The 15,291-nt window shown below is 34.0% G+C and overlaps 1 protein-coding gene across 1 annotated transcript; it reads left to right on the top strand.

The window, feature by feature from the left end:
• Positions 1-203: 203 nt before the first annotated feature.
• LOC114281777 (DCL-like protein) lies at positions 204-10,622 on the top strand. The gene is made up of 3 exons (XM_028224361.2): positions 204-585; positions 9,062-9,176; positions 10,094-10,622. Exons 1-3 carry the CDS (start codon positions 284-286, stop codon positions 10,253-10,255), a joined length of 579 nt encoding a protein of 192 aa, XP_028080162.1. The 5' UTR covers positions 204-283; the 3' UTR covers positions 10,256-10,622.
• Positions 10,623-15,291: the final 4,669 nt, after the last annotated feature.

The raw sequence follows: 15,291 nt of genomic DNA, 5'->3' as shown, positions 1-15,291 counted from the left end.
CTATTATTTATGATATTAACAACTAATATTAAGGGTAAATATATCAACAAACATCTCACAGGACTTATGGAAACATAAATTTTTTAGTAAGACTATATATGACATAAATTTCCCTAATATAACTTAAAAATAATTTTCCTTTAAATTATAATTTCTTAATTATAATATTGAATTATACTATTTATAATAATAAAACTCACAAATTGTGTAATTTACCCTTTACAATTATCTAATCATCCAAGAGCTCCTAGGCAAAGCAAGACAAAAAATCACACAAACACAAATGGCAGCTCCGCTGCTTCTCAGAGGGTTTCCACTTCTCCGTCTCCGATTCCACCAGCACCACCGGTTCGCCTCCGGTATATTGACGATTCGACTCTGCTCCGCCACCGCCGAGTCGACTAGCCCCGACGATGACGTTTCCTGCTCGGGCCAAAGCACCAGAGCCTTGAGCACCAAAGATTCTCCGAAATACCCTAGGTGGGACGATCCTGACTTCCGAAAGTGGAAAGACAAAGAAGATGAGATCATGAGAGACATCGAACCCATCACTTTCCTCACCAAAGAAATTCTACACTCCGACAGGTTCACAATCTCTTCCCCCAAACAATTTATCAATCTATGAAATTCGCAATCGAGCCTTCTAGTAGTTTCTGGGGAAAATTTACATAGATAATTAATTATTTCTGAGGTACAAATGGAAAGTAAGTAGTTAGAAAGCTAATTGGGGAAAACCTGTGTAGTGCAAGTTTACATATTCTTTGTGCAAATTCAGAAACTCGGGTTTAGAAGGGGGTGGTCTATAGGCAGGTTTGAATTCATAGTATTATTGTGTTCATTGCCAATACGCAAGCTGCCGTGTCAATATAAGTTATTGGGCATCGTCCCTTTGCGAACGCAGCCTATGCAATTATAGGATTGGATATTGTGTTGAATAATGATAGGTGAGTGAAGCTTCCAAAACAGAAAAGGTTATCAACGGGTTAGTGTCGATAGAGTGGGTGGCTTGCAGAGCGTGGTGGTATGTTATAATCATACATTAGTTGACAATGGGCTTTGTTATTCCAATATAAGCTTTTGGGAACCCCTCCTTTTCAAGCCGGGCATGGTGGTATGTTACTATCATACACAATCTTGGGCACCCTTTTGTATGACGTGACCGTGGTGGTATTTTATATTTATACATCAGTTAGTAATGGGCTTGGCCATGTGAACATAAGCTCTTGGGAACCCTCCCTTGGGAGTCAATTTTCAAAGAGGAGTTTATAGCATATACACATCAGAAGGGTGAAGATTCTATATTAGGTTGCAAAGTTGTAAGGGACTTGTTGAAGTAAACATGTGTTCCTTTACACTCTATACTTCGAGTTTGATAGTTTAACATCCAACATGTGAAAAGACACCATTCTCTTTTTTTTTGGAAAAGCGATGAAGAATATTATTAAGCATAAGCTAGAAAATAAAAGAGGATAAGGAGTCCTCGAACAATGTAAAATGACAAAACAAAAGGTCACAAAACAAGAAAAACCAAAACACTAAGGATGGCAACCAGTGGCCCATTCCCTAGAAATCAATAAAAATGGAACTCCTTTAAAAGGACGAGACACATAAGCCCAAAGTGAAGTCAAATATCCCGTCCTATACCATAATGATTCAACATTTGACTTATTTCCTTCGAAGATCCTTGCATTACTCTCTAGCCATAAAGACCAAACGATAGCAAAAACAATACTGAACCACAAAGATTTGGTTCCAAGAGCGGAATTTCAACGTATTTGTGGAATATCAATTAAACTGGAGATATTGCATTATTTGGAGTGTTCATAGGTTTAGTTACTGCTGAGAGGCAGAGTATTACTCTGCCTGCCACAAAGTTTTAGATCAGAAGGCAAGAGGGAGAAGGCACCAGACTTGTATAAATACTTGGAGAGCTAAACACTAGACCTTAAGGCAAGCTTAAGTATTATCAATTGTAGTAGAAATGTTCTCTTAACTCGAAACCGAAGTTTTTCATTTCACCAATTCTTTAATTCAAGTTTGATGGAGAAGGCATTCAACTTTGGATCCCAGTAAACATGCATTTTTGTCATTTCAAATTTTAGTAGAATGCGAATGGTATTTGAATGTAATAATCATTTCTTTGCTAGCTTGTCATGAACTAGATTTTTGCAATGGCTAGTCTGCTACATGTTGCTAAATGTCACACAGAGCAGAAAATAATGAATTACACTTGGGCATAATATTATGTGGAAATACCATTGGCAATTTAATGCTTTTCTGATATTTATACGGAGAGGAGCATAAGTTGTTTGTGTAAGTTTTCCAAATAAGAACTGTATGTTCAAATGTGTAATTTACAAAGAGTTCATCAGTTTATATAGCCCTAAATCTATAACTGAAAAAGGAAATACAAACTAATTCCTATTTATAAACTAATGCCATATATATACAACATGGCATATATACAATATATTCTTAAACTTCCGCTCAAACTCAAGATGTTTTAGCAGAAAACATCAAGAGTTTGCTAAAAAGAAACTGAAACCGAGCGGTAGTGTGAGTCTTGGTGAAGAAGTCCGCAAGTTGCAAAGCCGAGGAGACGAAAAGAAGCGAGATAGAGCCAGATTGTAGATGCTGTCGGACAAAGTGACAATCAATCTCAATGTGTTTCGCCCATTCATGGAAAATAGTATTGTGGGCAATCTGAATAGCACTACGGTTGTCACAATAAAGAGAGGGCGGAGAAGACTGAGGTACACTCAAATCAAAGAGAAAACAATGAAGCCAAACAAGCTCAGCAGTAGCATGAGCCATAACACGGTATTTAGTTTCGGCAGTAGAGCGAGCAACAACAATTTGTTTCTTGCTTTTCCAAGAGATCAAGGAATCGCCAAAAAATATACAGAAATCAGAGGTGGACTTACGATCATTAACATCACTAGCCCAATCGGAATCAGCATAGGCCATCAAGTCTAAAGAAGAAGTAGAGGATAATAGTAAGCCCTGAAAGATGGTACCTCGGAGAAAGCAAAGAATGCGAATAAAAGCAGCCCAATGGGTAGAGTGAGGAGCAGAAACGAACTAACTAACTATATGAACAGCGTAAGCAAGATCAGGGTGAGTGGCAGTCAAATAAACTAAACAATCCACAAGCTCGCGATAGAAAGTGGGATCATCCAAAGGGACACTATCAATAGAGTTGAACTTCACATTAAGCTCAATAGGGGTATTAGAAACCTTAATATCAGTCACGGTGAATAACCTCATTAGCATACTTGGCCTGAGACTGAAAATAGTCCTTTGGAGAAAAGGCAACTTCAATATTAAGAAAATACCGCAATGGACCCAAATCCTTCATTTCGAAGGTACGGAAGAGATGTTGCTTGACCTCAGAGATAGCAGAAGAGTTAGAGCCAGTAATGATCATATCATTCACATAGAGTAAGAAAGCAACAAAACCAACTGAGGTATGTATCAAAAACAAAGCAGAGTCGGAAGCAGAATGATGAAATCCAAACTCGGTAACAGCAGTCTGAAAGCAATCATACCAAGTACGAGGAGATTACTTCAAACCATACAGAGCACCCCGAAGATGACAAACTTGCCCAGAGGAGTGTAGAAGGCCAGGAGAAGAACGCATGTAGACCTTCTCAGTGAGGTGACCATTAAGAAAAACATTCTTAACGTCCATCTGATAGAGAGGCCAATATCGAACAGCAACAACAGAAATCAAGGTACGGACAACAGTCATCTTGGCAACAGGGGCAAATGTCTCCTCATAATCAATACCATACTCCTACGAGAAACCCTTAGCAACCAAGCGAGCTTTGTATCGCTCGAGAGAACCATCAGAATAAGTCTTGACTTTATACACCTGTTTGCAATCAACCAGATTCTTGCCAGCAGGTAAAGGAACCAACTCCCAAGTGTTAGCCTTTTGCAAGGCAAACAATTCATCCTCCATAGCTTGAACCCAATTAGGATCCTGACAAGATTCCGTGTAAGATTGAAGTTTTGAAAAAGAATGAATAACAGACAAAAAGTATGATGGAAGCAGAAAAACTTGTATTAGAGCAAACCAACCTATTTGGAGGATGGCACTCACGAGTAGGATATCGGTGTGCAGCAGGATTAGAGTCGTTAGAAGCAGGAGGATCAGTAACAGGGGTACAAACAACTGGTGGAAGAGAAGCCTTGCGACGAGAATAATCTAACAACGGATGAGGAGAAGAAGCCGAAGGAGGACAAGCAACCAGAGGTGAAGCAGAAGGAGAAGATGGAACAAGCTCAGGAGGGACAGTGGAGATGTACTCATCAAACGGGACCTCAGAAGGGATCAATATGAATCAAATCCTCTTTGAAAACTAAAGCGGTGAGAGGAGGAAGCTGAAAGTAAGGTAGACATTCGAGAAAGGCAACATGACGGGAGATATAAAGGCGACGGGAAGTAAGGTCATAATAGCGATAACCTTTCTGAGTGAGTTTATAGCCCAAAAAGATACATAGGATAGACCGGGCACTAAGTTTGATCCTATCTTTACGGGGTAAAAGGACAAAACAAGTAGACCCAAATACACGAAGGAGGGAGTAATTAGGAAGTTGGGAAAACAGAGCCTCATAAGGAGACTGACCAGAAAGAAGGGGGTAGGTATACGGTTGAGAAGAAAAGCAGCAGAAAGAACTGTTTCACCCCAAAACGGAGCCGAAACAGAGGCAGAGAGGAGAGACCTAGTTGTCTCAAGAAGATGACGGTGTTTACACTCAGCTCGACCATTTTGGGCAAGTGTATCAGTACAAAAAGTTTGGTGAATGGTACCCAATTTGGTCAAGTATTCACAAAATTCAGTTTTAAAATATTCTCCACTCAAGTTAGACCGCAACAATTTAATAGTAGACCCAAACTGTGTAGTGACCATAGATTGGAAAATACAGTATATCTGATAGAAGTCAAACTTATGAGTCATAAGATAAACCCAAGTGTAACGGGTACAATCATCAACAAAAGACATATAGTATGCAGAATCCCCTTTGGTGAGAATAGGAGAAGGGCCCCAAACATCAATATAAACTAAAAAAAATGATGTATCAGATATAGAAGTACTTTTATGAAAAGGTAAGGCTGTCATTTGGCAAGTTTATACCGTCGACATTCAGTAAATTCACTGGGAGAAACTTTACTAAATATACCTAACTGAGTTAAAGACCGTAAGCGATCAGCAGACAAATGCCCTAATCTAGAATGCCACAAGTAGAAAGGACTACACAAAGAATCTAGCTGAAAAAAAGAAATGACAGTTTGAGAGGTTGCCATAGACAGATGCAAGCTCTCCACTACATAGAAGTCTCCAACTCTACGACCGGTCCCAATCTGCTGCTTAGACATCCGATCTTATATAAAACAGATAGAAGAAGAAAAAATAATATTAAAACCAGAGGCATCAAGTTGACTGATAGATAATAAACTGACAGATAACTAAGAAACATAAAAGACAGATGGAATAGAGACAACAGACATAGCAGATGGTAGGACAGACGCAACAGATATAACAAACATACCAAATCCATTAACAGTATTGATAGTAATAGGAAAGGAAGGAGGAGTACAATTTTGAAGTAAGGAGAGATGAGGGAGTTACATGATGAGAGGCACCAGAGTCAAAAATCCAGACAAACGAAGAAATACCTGAAGAAGACCCAAGCAAACCTGAATGAAGAGAGGAAACAATGGAAGCAGATGGGGATGGTTGGGAGGCAAACAATATATACTGAAGCTAATTAATCTGAGCACTCAAAGAAACCAAGTCAGGATCAAAAGTCGTGGTAAATGCAGTATAAGGGGCGCAAAACTGGGTCTGAGACTGCTAAGAAGATGAGGCAGGCAGACATCCTTTCTTGGGACAGTAATATTTCCAATGGTCCCTTTGATGACAGAAGGCACACTCATTAAAAGCTAGAGACATCATAATAACCAGATGATCAAATTTTAACAAATGTGAGGGATCAAACTTTAATAAATCAAATAGAATGATATCAGATGGTCAGTGACAGTGAGAGGGAGAGCACCAGACCAGCCAAACGAGTTAACAAAAAGTCATGAAGCACTGATGTGAGGAACCAGATGGGTCACGAATAGGGAGAAAGGTCACAGCGAACCAGAGATCAAAATCAGAGACCAAAATCGATGGCAAGCAAAAGCAGAGATCAAAATTGAATTCAACTTTCGGATTCTAAGTCGAAGTCGTGAAGCAAACCAGATGTGAGTTGACGAGCCATGACTTTGATCGAACCAAAATGAGTCGATCGAACTAGGACAGGAATGAAGCAGGCGGTTAGGGTTTCGAACCAGACCGGTGAAGCAGACGATGCGACGATGGGTCACGATGATGTAGCTGATAGGTCGCGATGCAAGGATAGACGGGTCGCAACACTCAAGAGACCAAGTCACAAGAGACAACATTGCAATTCCAGTGAGAAAACTTGATGCTGATGGTCACATACAGGCCTCGAATCAAACACATTTCGAGATCAGAAGAGTTGTAAAGAACCTGACGCGGCAGAGGAACCTTCAAATCGAAGGAAGAACTTCAAACCAATCAGAGGTGAGAACTAGGGTTTCGGACACGACTCTTATACCATGTAAGTTTTCCGAATAAGAACTGTATATTCAAATATGTAATTTAAAAAGAGTTCATCGGTTTATATAGCCCTAAATCTATGACTGAAAAAGGAAATACAAACTAATTTCTATTTACAAACTAATGCCATATATACACAACATGCCATATATACAATATATTTTCACAGTTTGAACCTAGAAATCCCGACGAATTGTAAATGGTGGCACTGCTCAATCCTAAATCATGAGTTATTTAGTTCAATTAAAATTTTTATTTATTGTGATTGGTCCTATTTTTGAACAAAAGTTTTAAAGTTTCATACTTTTTTGTCCTAGTCTAATGTAGGGTAGCATGAAAACAAAACTGAGATGGCTGTACAATGCCTTCTGAAAGATGGCAGAAACTGATATGGCTAAGACCATCGGAGGTGGGAGAGGAGAGTCAAGGATAACCTTGGTTGATAGTGGAGAGCTTGAATGCCGGAGGAGCACGGGGGACGTAGTATTTGTCTTTGTGTGTAGGGTGAACCTCCTTTATGTAGGGAGTTAAGCCAGGTTGAGCCAACTCAGCTATGGACAAGTGGATCAACTCTTTTTACTAGGCAAAACGGAGGAAATCTGGGCAAATTTTCAACCTCTAACAGGCCTTGGGGGACGTATCATATGTGGACAGAGGGTAGGCATGATACATAAATTTTTGGGCATGCCAGATTGGCTCAGAGATAGTTTGATAGTATCATTGAGATGTCACATCTTGGTCAAGGTCCCTCTCTTCTTAAGATTGGTTCAAGCAGTCCCCTCCTCGAGGGTGAGGTGATGTGCTCGGACAGTCCTTTGAACTCTAGCCTCCAATTAACTGAAGAAGAACTTCTATTCTCCTTCCAGTTCATTATCTGCTGTACGGAAAGTAAGGATTCAAACTCAGATAATCAATTGTGTTTGAACATAAATGAATGCTGCCCTAAATTTTATCATAGCAGCTATGTAAATGAAGCTCCTCACAATGCCGATTTTCCTATGACCTTGCTTTTTGATCTTTATTGAACTCAACATAATTATATCCCTAGAGTTTTAAGTGAAGTATTCTCATGAATTAAACATGCTATAGAATTAGTATTGCTTGGTACAATCAATCCTTAGACTCCACAAGCTTTGTCATTAATTTACTGCTTGCAATGAATTTGTATAATCAATTTGCACAATGCATAAAATATCTTGCACTAAAGAGGTTTTCATTCTCCTGTTTGCTTTCACTTTAAGAATTTTAACTTAGTCCTGCATGGAAGACTTTGAACTTTGGAGGACTATTACATTATTTCAGAAGCTGCTAGCCTGGGCTGGCAAAGTCTGTTGGGTAGAAGTGTCAGTTGTTAAATGCACAAGTTTTTTGTAATACGAGTAAGTTAATATGGTGATTTCTTCATTTTCTTTGGTTCATCTTCTTAATTTGAAGAATTCATAGATTTGACTTTCTGATCAATTTTACATATTCATGAGCTTGAATCTAATATATGTCAAGATTTTAACGAGTAGCTACCTGTAGAATGCTCGTGAGTCCTGCTTAATCATGTCATTTGGACTTTATATACCAAAAATTGCATATATAACTGCAAAGTTTTACTCCTCCGCTACCCCACCCCACCCCCACCCTACCCCAAAATAGGGGTGCATTTTCTTATGCGTTTTGCATAGGTGTGTAGCTAATTGTTAAGAGGAAGTATAGAATGATATCTGAATACTCCAGAGACGTTAATACGTGTAAAATGCTCATGAGTCCTGCTATATCATGTTATTTGGACTTTATACTTTATATACCAAAAATTGCATATATAACTGCAAATTTTTACTACTCCGCCACCCCACCCCACCCCACCCCACCCCAACCCAAAATAAGGGTGTGTGTTCTGCGTTTGCATAATTGTTTTGTAGAATGATATCTGAATACTCCAGAGTCATTAAAACCTGTAGAATGCTCATGAATCCTGCTTATTCATGTTATTTGGACTTTATATACCTAAAAATGCATATATAACTGCAAATTTTTACTCCACCACCCCACGGCAACCCAAAATAGGGGCGTATGTTCTCATGCGTTTGCATACATGTGTAGCTAATTGTTAAGTGGAAGTGTAGAATGATATGTGAATACTCCGGAGACGTTAAATGGTTTTGAATGTTTGTTGGAAAGGTGCATAAGTATTTCCAGAACAAATTGTTTTTAAAACACAATTAGCTAAGGTTGGATATATTGAGCCATGAAATGAGGTGGTGTAAATTTACACAATATAAATAATGTAGAGGTTGCATGTTTATTTAGATATGTGCTCCTGAGGGTAATGTATACCCCATCTGCTGCTGAAGCTCTATTTTATTATTGTTTCATGTCCTCTATCTTCATGGACTGTCAAATGCTCAGGAGTCTGATTGATAAAAATTTTCTGCCAGGTATATGGATGGTGAACGTCTCACAGCTGAAGATGAGAAATCAGTGGTAGAAAAGCTTCTTGCTTATCATCCGCATTCTGAAGATAAAATTGGATGCGGGCTGGATTCCATTATGGTGAGTTACACATTTGTATAATGTTTTGGAGGTTTCTCTAATCTAATTGTTCAAGGCTGAAAATTACATTTTCTTCTTCTCAAGTGTCTCCTTTGGATTGTCCAAAAACAGAACAACTAGCTACTAACTTGATGAACATTTCCCAACTCTTTGGCGTACCTAATCCTCAACTCCTTGTTAGCAGTCTGTTTTATCTAGGACCATGTTTTTAGTCAATAATAGTTTCCAGTTTTTCTATGTAGCTCACCAATCCTGGTTGGATGCAAGGCCCACATTCTTGGGCATGTAGATGAATGGATAGAACTTATTTGATCAATGTCACCCCTGGCCTTATGATAAATAGAATCCTCTCTCTATTTTTTAAAATACTTATTTTCTTTCTTCTCTTCTCCCATTGGCCTGTTGTGAATATGGATGGCATCTTGAATTGATACCAACTAATTGCTTTGTCCTATATTTTTTAGGAGGTTGTGTATTCATGAATTTGAAATGAAAGGATTTGAGTCCTAAATCACTCGGAGGGAATATAGCTCATTTCTGGATATGATAGCTCATTTCTGGATATGGGTTTCAAAACTGAATTTGAGAGTTTTACCATATGAATTGAATTAACAATATAAAAGTAGTTATTTCTAATCTTTCATGCTAAGAATTATAGTTGTAGAAAGTTCATATTAAAATACTCTCTTCTTACTGTTCTCTTTCTGCCCTTTTAGTTTCACAATCTCTCTATAATAGCCAACTCTCCTTTATTTTACCAAGTTTTAACCTGAAATTTCTTCACTTGCAATCCATCTATCCAAACAGAGCTTTAGTTGTATCAAATTAGGCTGTAGTAACTTTTCCCGAAAAATTTATCTGCATGGATGCTGTGTTTAGTTGGCCTAACTGGGTCCTAAATTTTATGTTTGGTGAAGGTTGATCGGCATCCTCAGTTTAGACGCTCAAGGTGCCTGTTTGTTGTAAGAACCGATGGTGGATGGATAGACTTCTCCTACCAAAAGTGTCTTCGAGCATACATTCAGCATAAGTACCCATCTCACGCGGACAGATTCATCAAAGAACATTTTAAACGTTGAAGTGGTTGATGCGTCTCTTTTCCGATAGTCCTAATCTAGATACTGAATTTTCGTGTCATCAAGGCTGTCCTGATGGATCTTTATCATATGGTATTATGGGTTCTGAGGCAAGTTTCTTCACTACCTTGAATTTTTTGCTTGTATTCTGAGAACCTGGCCATAGGTTAAGAGTGACCCACACACACCCTTTACATTACCAGTTTGTCAATGTGGTAGATAGTAGAGATGACCTACTCTTCCATGTTTTATTTATTCATAGGGACAAAGAATATGATTGAAGTGTAACATTGACTTGCATTTCTCTCTGCTGGCTTTTCTCTTATTGCTGATTTGATAGGTATAAATACTTAAATTGAATTTTCTTTTCTTTTCTTTTCTTTTCCAAGAAGTAGATGAGAAGCAAGGAGCATCACCCATTAGATGTGTGAATTTCTGTATTCGCTTCTATTGCTTTAGGTTGATAGTTAACTAGACATTAAGGATCCATAATCAATTTTTTATATTTATTTTGAGTTACTTTTATCCCAGCTTTCTTTTGCTTCAGTATTTTTGGTTGTGGTTTTTTTTGGGTTTATTTATCTTTAATGAATTTTTTCAATTTTGAATTTTTTAAAAACTTTTTCTGTCTAGAATATCTGAAAAATTATAAAAATTTGATTTTTTTTTTTTTGAAAAAGTTTATTAAAGATAAAAAAATAATTTACTTTTTTGAAGGATTTGGTTGAAATATTAACTAACTTGAAAAAATTATGCATTCTCTATTAAAGTGCAAGTATAATTATTTTAGACTATACTATTTTTTAAAAAATAATTAAACTGTTAGTGCATCTTAGGTCCCGTTTGGGGATTTACTTTTTTAGCTAATTAACTAAAAAATTACTAAATTAGTCAAAAAGTTAATAACTCATAACAAAAAGTCAAAAAATTTTTTTGTCTTTACTTTTTGCACATCTTTTCGTAATTAGTCAAAAAGTCATTCTAAACATACAAGTTTTTTTTACCTACCTTTCTAGCCAAATAGCTAAATAGTCAAAAAGTTACTAAATTAGCATGTTTCCAAACGAGGCCTTATAGAAGAAGCAATCAGGAATGTTACAATTGAAAGTTGAAAAAAGAGGGGTTATTTGAGATGACTTAAATAAGTGTATTTTTTGTCTTTTTACGAAAAGATGTGCAGAAAAGTAGAGAGGTGATGTGATGAAAAAAAGATAAAAAAATGAATTATTTTGTAGTAGCGCCAGAGGGACGGCATCTAATCTGATGATGACCATTTGATCTAATGACTATTCATTTATTTAGGTTTGTTTTGATGGGTTTTTTTAAAACATGATTACATGGTGTTTTAAAGTATGATGATGAATAAATAAAATATAATTTTATATTATTATGATGAGTTATTAAGAAATATAAAAGAATATGATAAATATATGAGCGTATTTTGAGAATACATTGTGTTTGGTTTGAGTTTTTTGGATTAAGTTTTTTAAAAATTGAGTTTTTTTATTTTCGTGTTTTTTTTGTTTTTAGTGAATATTTTAAAATTTTAAACATTTTTTTTTACTTTTTTAGATGCACCTTACTCAGATGTGTCTAAAAAGTAAAAAAAATTGTGAAAAAATATTTTAAAAAATTAAGAAATACAAAAAAATACAAAAAATATACTAAATTCTTGTATTTTTTTTGTATTTTTGGAATTTAGTGAATTTTTAAAAGATTTTTTTTACAATTTTTTTACTGTTTAGGTATATTTATGTTAGGTGTGTCTAAAAAGTAAAAAAATTGCATAAAATATTTAAAAAATTTAATAAAAACAAAAAATATAAAAAATAAGAGTGTAAAACTGTTTTTAAAAAATGAGAACCAAACAGTAATTGACGAAGAAGAAGACTTTCATTTGATTTGAGTGAGTCAAAAAGGTCGAGCTTTGCATGTTTTCTCTCTCTTCTCGTGTCGAGTTAGGTTAGAATGGGTTGGGTGAGGTTGGGGTTTGTGAGAGTAATTTATAGGAAAATTTTAATATAAATTTATTTTAAAAATGTGTATCATATATATTTTTAGTTATGTCATTTTTTTGGTTATAATTAATTATTTTTTTTAGTTGTGATATTATTTTAATTATGATTAATTAATTCTTTAGTTATATCTAATATTACATTAATTATAATTTTTTTAATTATGACTTAAAAAATTAAAATTATATTATTTTTTTAACTATAAAATACATATGATACACACTCTTTACGCCATAATGTTTTCCTAATTTATATGTATATATAGGGTTTGATTAGTCAAAATGGTGGAGAGAGAACCCAGAAGAAGGGAAGGGAACTATCAATGCCGACAAAGAAACATCCGAATAATGTTTGGTGGACGAGAAAACGTGATAGAGTTTCCATCAATCTCCCTTTTTTCGTTTTGTTTGTAATTTTCTTTGTATGCGTGTGTATGTGTGGGTGTGGTGTTTGATTTTTGGTACATATATGCCTCACAATTATTGTGAAAGAAGAAGTAGAAGAAGACCGGCAGGAATTGGCAGGTACAAATACCAATCTCGTGACCCTTTTATTGAGAGCCCTCTGTTTCTATCCCAATACTGACCTCCCTATTTTATTTTAATTAAAAAAATGATATATAAATTCATTCTCTAAACTTATTTTTTAAATGACGGATTATATTAACGGTCTCTATAGTTTGGAGATTATGTCATTTTGATTTTTGACTTTTTAATCGTGACACATTTGATGTTAAATTTTGAATCTTGTTCTAAATATAGACAATTGAAGATACTATTACTTAATTTCAAAGATAAAATTGTCAATTTGATAAAATATAAACTAATTTGACAAAAATAAATGTCAAAAAAATATTTGTAAATTTTTAAAAATTATTTCTACTAACCAAAGGTAAAATTATGTAAAATTGATAAATCTTTTAGACATTTATTTATTTTTTTATCAAATTAATTTTTATTATGTGTTTAAATGATGATCATGTAATAGGTGATTGTTAGGATTTTAATGTATAATCGATATATTTAATATATGAAATATTTTTTGTTTTTGATTTTTTGATTTCATGGATCGATTTAATAATGATATCAAAATTGTCTTCATATTTGACTTTTGGAAAAACAAAAACTAATTTAATGAAAATAAAAAAATAACCACCCATCACATAATCATCATCTAAACATATAATAAAAATTAATTTAGTAAAAAAAAAATAAATAAATGTCTAAGAAATTTATCAATTTTACATAATTTTATGTTTAGTGGGTAGAAATAATTTTTAAAATTTCAAAATATTTTTTTGACATTTATTTTTGTCAAATTAGTTTATATTTTATTAAATTGACGATTTTGCCCTTGAAATTAAGAAATGGTATCTTCAATTGTCCTTATTTGAAACAAGATTCAAAATTCAAGGTCAAATATGTCACAATTAAAAGTTAGAGACCAAAGTGACACAAGTTCCAAACTATAGGGACCATTAGCGTAATTCATCCTTTTTTAAAAGGCAAATTACAAATACACTTTCTGAAATTTGTTTGAAGTACAGATTATTCCCTGTCATTTAAAAAATTATAAATACCTCATTGTCAGAATTTTTTATTTAACAGAATTAACTAAAAAAATAAAATTCACAATTATTTTCTTATACAATAATAAAATTATCTAAATTATTAATTGAAACACATTTGTTACATCATTAAAAACTGTTAATTGACTTAATGATTTATTATGAAATTAGAAATTTCAAGGGATGGAATGTAATTTCTAGAACTACAGGGGATGATTCATATTTTAATCCAACTTTAGGGATGTATTTCTAATTTATCCTTTTTAAATTTAATAATATGTAAGTGATATAATTGATTGATGATTAAATAATATATGAGATAGAATATTATCTTTCATATCTTAATTGATTGTCACATTAATTTAAAAATTATCTAATTTTTAATCTTGAATGACAATATTATTTTTATTGTTATATAACATAAGTATGTAAAATAATACATTCTTTAGCCTTGTTTGGGATGTCTTAAAAAAGTCAAAAAGTCATTATTATATTTAAGTCACATCACTTCTCTACCAAATCACTTCAAACTCACTCATATTTTATAAAAAAATCAAAAAATATATTTATTTAGAACATCCCAAACAATCTTGTTTAGTTTGATAACTATCTAATATGTATTTCAACGATGTTTTCTACTCTTAAAATTGATTTTCTTTGTAAAGTGTAATATCGTGTTTGAGATCTTTTTTGTAACAAAACAAAATGTTTAAAATACTTTTAAAAAAATTTAATAAAAAAGTTTGACGTTTTTAAAGTGAATTTCAAACAGTTTTTTAATAAATAGTTTATTTGTATAATTTGTCACATAATTTTTCTACGTTTTTACATATATTTTATAAAAAAAAAAAAAAATCACTATAAATAAATTACGAACTACACTGCTTATGGTAAAAAAAATAAAAGGGTGAGAAATGTAGGGTGAGAAGTGTTTGTCATTCCCTCTATTGGTAATAATAAGGTTGCGTTTGGTAGGATTTTTTAAATATGATCTAAAAATAGAGTTGTATTTTAAATTTATGAGTTTTAGAATTATGATTTGAATGTAAAAAATTTATTTAATTGTTAATTTTAAAAAGAGTTTTCAATTGAGTTTTGAGTTGAATGTTGAATTGAGTTTTTAATATTTGATGTGACATGTGAAATAAGAAAATTTGTTTGGTTATGAGTTTTAAAAAGAGTTTTCAAAACTTAATTTAAATTGTTATAACTCATAACCAAACATACAACTTAAAACTCTATTGAAAATTATAGGAAAATGGCTCATACACCCACTGGGGGTCGACCCCCAGTGAGGTGGCAGTCCATAATTGGATCAAAAAAAAATTATTTTCTTTTTTTTTTTTTTTTTTTGGGTTTCGGCCAGTGGGGGCGCGACACCTCACTGGGGGTGCGACCCCCACTGGGGTATGTATCACGGTTGAAAATTATAATCAACACTCATAAGCAAACTCTTT

This window comes from Camellia sinensis, chromosome 3 (assembly GCF_055761805.1).
Source record: "Camellia sinensis isolate YWXY chromosome 3, ASM5576180v1, whole genome shotgun sequence".
NCBI classification, from domain to species: domain Eukaryota; kingdom Viridiplantae; phylum Streptophyta; class Magnoliopsida; order Ericales; family Theaceae; genus Camellia; species Camellia sinensis.
This window is presented reverse-complemented; position numbering and strand designations above follow the sequence as displayed.

Excerpts from the sequence above, each read along its gene's own strand:
- LOC114281777 (XM_028224361.2), top strand. The coding sequence starts at position 284 with ATGGCAGCTCCGCTGCTTCTCAGAGGGTTTCCACTTCTCCGTCTCCGA. Across the intron at positions 586-9,061 it reads GAAATTCTACACTCCGACAG|GTATATGGATGGTGAACGTC; the intron begins GTTCACAATCTC and ends ATTTTCTGCCAG. Across the intron at positions 9,177-10,093 it reads GCGGGCTGGATTCCATTATG|GTTGATCGGCATCCTCAGTT; the intron begins GTGAGTTACACA and ends TGTTTGGTGAAG.